The 5,341-nt window shown below is 46.3% G+C and overlaps 1 protein-coding gene across 1 annotated transcript in view; it reads left to right on the top strand.

Moving 5' to 3' along the window:
* The first annotated feature begins 2,466 nt into the window (after positions 1–2,466).
* The window catches only part of CUNH3orf20 (chromosome unknown C3orf20 homolog), a 75,518-nt gene continuing 72,643 nt past the window's right edge, over positions 2,467–5,341 (top strand). Inside the window, exons 1-2 of the mRNA XM_037051252.1 lie at positions 2,467–3,578; positions 4,353–4,493. Of these exons, the coding sequence (XP_036907147.1) occupies positions 3,101–3,578; positions 4,353–4,493 (619 nt within the window). The 5' untranslated portion in view covers positions 2,467–3,100. The remainder of the gene's footprint in view (positions 3,579–4,352; positions 4,494–5,341) is intronic.

The following is a 5,341-nucleotide window of genomic DNA, read 5'->3' as shown; positions in this document are numbered from 1 at the left end:
TTTTAAAAACCCAGCTTTTAGATTTGAATAGACTTTTCTCCAAAGAAAGTATAAATAGCCAATAGTACCTGAAAAGATGCTCAGCATCCCTAGTCCTTAGGGAAATGCAAATCAAAACCACAATGAGATATCGCTTCATATCCTCTAGGATGGCACTATAATCAAAAAGACATTATAATAACAAGTGTTGACAAGGACACGGAGGAATTAGAAACCTCATACATTAAGTTTTTTTCCAACATTAAGTTGGAGCCATAAAACGGTGCAGCCCCTTTGGAAACCAGTCTGGCAGTTCCTCAAAATGTTAAACATTTAGTTACCATAAACTCAGCAATTTCACCCCTAGGTATATATCCGAGAGAATGAATGCATCTGTCCACGGTACAAGAATGTGAGCCATAGCAGCTAACAATTGGAAACAACCAACATGTCCATCAAATGCCTAGATCAACAAATTGTGGCATAGCCATATAATGGGATGTATTATTCTATTAAAAATGAAATACTGATATCCACTGTAACATAAATCTAAAAAATGTGCTAGAAAGTGAAATCATACACTATGTGGCCTTTTGTGACAAAAGGCCACATAGTATATGATTTCATTTATATGAAATGTGCAGAACAGGCAAATCTATAGAGACAGAAACTAGATTAGTGGTAGCCTGGGGATAGGGGGAATGGAGAGTGACCGCTAATGGGCTTCTTTATGGGGTGACGAAAATGTTCTAAAATTAGATAGCAGTAGTGGTTGCACCACTTTGAATATACTAAAAGCCATTGTACACTTTTCAAAGACTGAATTGTATGGTATATGAATTATATCTCAATAAAGCTGTTGTAAAAATCAGCTTTTATCTGTAAGACATCTTTAAAATTAATCTCGCAGGAAAGGAACTGGTAGGGGGCAGGGAGAAGTTCCTCAAACCAGTTAAGATTTCAAGGATTTTATTTGTCTTCTCTTCATCTGAGTCCTGGCTTTAAAAAAAAAAATCAGCCCTGCATGGTCAGGGTCAGATCCTCTGGCCAGCTGCCCAGATGACAGAGATTCTGAGTTGTTTCTTTGTTCTGTGGACTTATCATTTAAAAAAATGAACCTGTTTTTCTGAGTCTCCAGAGCTGAGAACTAGGTGCCAGGGGGTCAGCAAATAGACATAAGAAGCTACTTTATCTGCAAATCAGCCGGATGTCTGGAGGGCTTGAGCTGCGGGGGCTCCTGTTCCTTAGAGATTTTGCTGCTGATAGGTGGGCAGAGCAGCTCAAAGGCTGTGGGGTATGGAGTGTTGGACTTGGAAAGGTCTCCATGCCTGGAGTCTGCAGGCAGGCGACTCCTAACCAAGGGCTCTGTCTCTCTAAGCCTCGGATTCCTTACCAGTAAAACCTGAGAGATAATGGCATCCTCACCCCAGGATCATGGCATGCACCTGCTCGGTAAACACGGATGGTGTGCAGCAGGGGCGTGGCCCTGGAATGGTGAACTTGGGGTGGCTCCAGAGGACATGGCTTGGAAAGTGGGAGAACGAGGTTGTCGGATGGGAGAAGACAGCTGTGGACATGGTGGGGAGTCGCTGTCAGGGTGGAGGAAGGAGAATGGATGGTTGGAAGGCGTGGTAACACGGGTCATCAGAAGGCACCGGCCAGCGGCCTTTCCTCTGCTCTGAAGGTCATGGTTACTGGCAAATGCACCCACTGGAACCATTCAAGTCTGACCACAGGGGCGGCCCCTGACCCTGCATGGCAGTGCTGGCAAAGGCGATCGGGGCGGGGGGGTACCCTTCCTCCAAGACCAACATTTCCGTGTGTTCTGAATCCTCGAGCATCTTTTACAGAGGCTCACATTCTCACGAAGCCCCTCAGAAATGAAATCATTTTTGTGTAATGTAAGATCAGGAAGTGACTCTATATTTTTCTTAATGTGTTTTAGATTGATATATGGACAATGGTATGTCCTCGTGGGGTTCATTTTGATCAGGAGAATGAAATTTTCAGATCTGACTAAACACCCTAGAAGTTTATTTGCAGGGTTTTTTTCCCCCCTAGCCATATTGTGTTCATCAAATTGTTCTTCACGCTCTCTCTCCAACTAGTGGTCTGTTTTGGTATAAAGTAAGAAGATAAAAATAAAACACAATTTAGAAGAATGTCAGGGTCAAAACCACCTGGTAGCATCTAATGGTGCTCAGCTCTCCCAGAGGGGAGCATGCTTCTCTGCTAGCCTCCCTTCCACACAGGCCACTTGAGGAGCACCCAGAACCCTCGAGAAGTCTTATTAAAGTGAGAAAATACTATTATAGCTTAATGGTTTTAAGGTGCACATTTTCCTTCATTTGAACATCTCTGAAATTGTGATATGTCCTACAGTCAGTGGCATCTTATGCTGATTCTTTTCCCTGTGAGATGGTGCATCAGTCACATCAAATCTTAGATTTTTGTGAAATGTGGCAAGTGATATCAGTCACTGAATTAAGAAAACTCCTTGTTTTTTCCTGTCTGCCCTGGGATGCACCTGTTGAATAACTGCCCATCCTCGCATTGCAAACAGGAGCTTACCCAGCCAGGAAGCGCATCACCTTCCTTCAGAGAAAGCTGGTGAAACACTTTTTTGTTTTTGCAAGTTGTTATTAATAGACCACAAGCAGATCTTCCGCCCTCAGCTCTCTAACGACAAAAGGTACGATGGAACCTTTCTCCCTTCCCTATCCTTTCCATTCCTCCAGCCCCCAGGGGTGGTCCCTCTGCAGGAACTCAGCTTGTGTCACTGTTCCTGGGAGCTTTTCTGGAACCTGCTCATCCCCAGGCCCTCCCCAAAGTGGCTCGCTAATGCCGGTCTATCTTAGGTTTCTCTGGGAAGAGAAGGGGGGCGGAGCATCCCTTTGACCTATTGTGGAGGGAGTGACGAATTCTTATCCTTCCCGGTTAGGACCTGCTGGCTCGATGACTTAGAGGGGCCATTTCAGCACTTCCATTCTGTCTCCAAGCCTTCACCTTAGGTAAGAACCTTCACTCTCATTCACATCTCAGGGTGCTCTGACTCTTCAGCTGAAGGTCCCTGTTGTCCAAGATGGACAGTGTTACCTAACAGTATGCATGTTCCAGCAACATGAACAACATCAAGAGTAACCGAGAACTGTACCTGCAGTATACCGCCATGGCCCCTAAGCTGCTGGCCCGCATCTCCAAATCACTCATCATGTGCCGGAATGCAAGCATCGCCATACCAAAGGGCATCAGAAACATCTTTGAGTTCACTTGGGAGGAGCTCATCAATGACCCCATGGTGCCTACCCCATCTGATATCCCGGGCCTGGAGATCAGCATTGGAACCCCACCTGTGGTGCTTGTGGAATCAACCCCTGTGCAGGTTCCTATCCAGAAGAAGCCACTGCCACCACCAGTACCACCCCCATCGTTACTAACCTCATCCACTGGGCCAGCCAAGTTCACCACTCAGACTCCCACCCCTGGCCATCAGGTGCAGTCCAACCAGGACATCCTGCACAAGTTCCAGCGGCAGTCTATCCACCTGCTGACAGAGTTGCTCACCCTGAAGATGAAGGCCATGGTGGAGTCAGTGTCTGGTAAGCCTGGCCGGTCAGATTCATCTCCATTTTTTATGGGCCCAGAACGGTCTGCCTGGACCCATGGGTATGTATGTGTCTATGGCACCCACCCCAAACAGGCAGGTGATGGTGCACTGGAAACAGTGGTGGCCATGGGTCTGCTGTAGGACCGGGACTCCTTCTGTGACCACCCCCAAGAATCATCCTCTTACCCCTCTCTGCTCTCCACTTTTTCTTCCCACTCCCCAACTTTGCAGAGCTGAGACGGGGAAGTTGGCAATGGAGAACAGTGTGAGGTCAGAAGTCCTGAAGGGTGGAGTTTGTGGAAATGATGGAGAGGTGAAGAGAGGCAGCACCCAGGAGGAGGGAGCATGTGGAGTTGCCAGTCAGGAGGGATGATTGGCAGGTAGAAGGACAGAGCCCCGTAGAGCCACAGTCAGGGAGAGTTATGAGAAGTGGGGTGCATCCATGGTGAGGGTGTCATCCCAAGATCAAGGCCAGGACCTAGAGCCACATCAGTAATCAAACCTAAATACTGTATTATTTTAAATACCACAAGCACTGGTACCCAGATCTATGGGTATGGAAGAGAGAAGGGCAAGGTGGGCAGAGAGCAATGTGCCACCTGACAGGTTGCAGAACTTGAGACCCTTCCATTGGGAGCCTCCTCACACTTAACACTGTGTAGATCTCCATTCTACCCTTATTTCCTGGGCCACTTATGGGGATCCTCTTCTGGAAGCATTAGCCCCATGCTGGGAGGAAAATGAGTTGCTTTGATAATTCCTTTAGTAGGTGCCAACCCCCTGGACATCACAAGGCGCTTTGTGGAGGCCAGCCAGCTCCTCCACCTCAATGCCAAGGAGCTGGCTTTCAACTACCTGATTGGTACAGCTGGGAGAAGTGGCTATGATGTTGGCCTGACGAGTAAAGGTGGGTACCTGAGCTTCAGCCCTTTGGTGAAAGTTCAAACAGTACCAGAGTGCAACGGGAAGGTCAAATCCCCAGTTTAAACATTTGACATTTCTAAGAGTTGGGGTGGATGTGGAGCAACAAATGCCGCAGGTGAGCATATAAACTGCTGCAGTTCCCATGGAGAGCATTTGGGTGACACCTGTGGGGTGGCAGATGCTCTAACACCTTTCAGCCCAGCAGGGGTTTTTCTCCCAGGTCATTCCCCAGAGCTGTGCTTCTCAAACTGCAGTGAATTTGCAAATTTCAATCTCTTGTAGACCAACCCTTTTTAAAAATATGGTAAAGATGTCACAGCAACATCAACTTACTACAAGGGCTTCTAACCGTTTCTTCTGAATTGTGCTCATACAATCATGGCCGGGTGTGGGTTTATCCCAGCCCACAGGTCATACTTGAGAGTCATACTTGGCACACATGTGCGAGAAATCATACTTGGCACAATGTATATTGCAGAGTTGTTTTGAGCACACACAAAAAATTGAAAACTACCCAAATGTCCATCAGCAGGGGGAAAAAACCCAAGTGCATTAGAGTCTATTTAAACAATGGGACAAATTGAGAAGTGAAAATGAAAATGAATCAAGCACTAAAGCTCATGTATCAGTAGAGATAAATCTCAAAAAATAGTGTTAAGTAGAAAAGAAGCAAGTTATAGAAGGATATACTTGGGATGATACTATTTAAATAAAATTTAAAAGATTGCAAAGTAATAATATATCACCCGTTGGTACCACACACAAAGTACAAGTATGCAAGTATAAAGCTGGAGGAAGTGACCTTCAGAGAGGGGTGAAGGGGAATGGGGT

This window comes from Sturnira hondurensis, unplaced genomic scaffold, assembly GCF_014824575.4.
Source record: "Sturnira hondurensis isolate 20B ecotype Veracruz unplaced genomic scaffold, ASM1482457v3 Scaffold0000867, whole genome shotgun sequence".
Classification (NCBI taxonomy): Eukaryota; Metazoa; Chordata; class Mammalia; order Chiroptera; family Phyllostomidae; genus Sturnira; species Sturnira hondurensis.
Note: the sequence above shows the minus strand (reverse complement) of the source record. Positions and strands in the feature narration are given on the sequence as shown.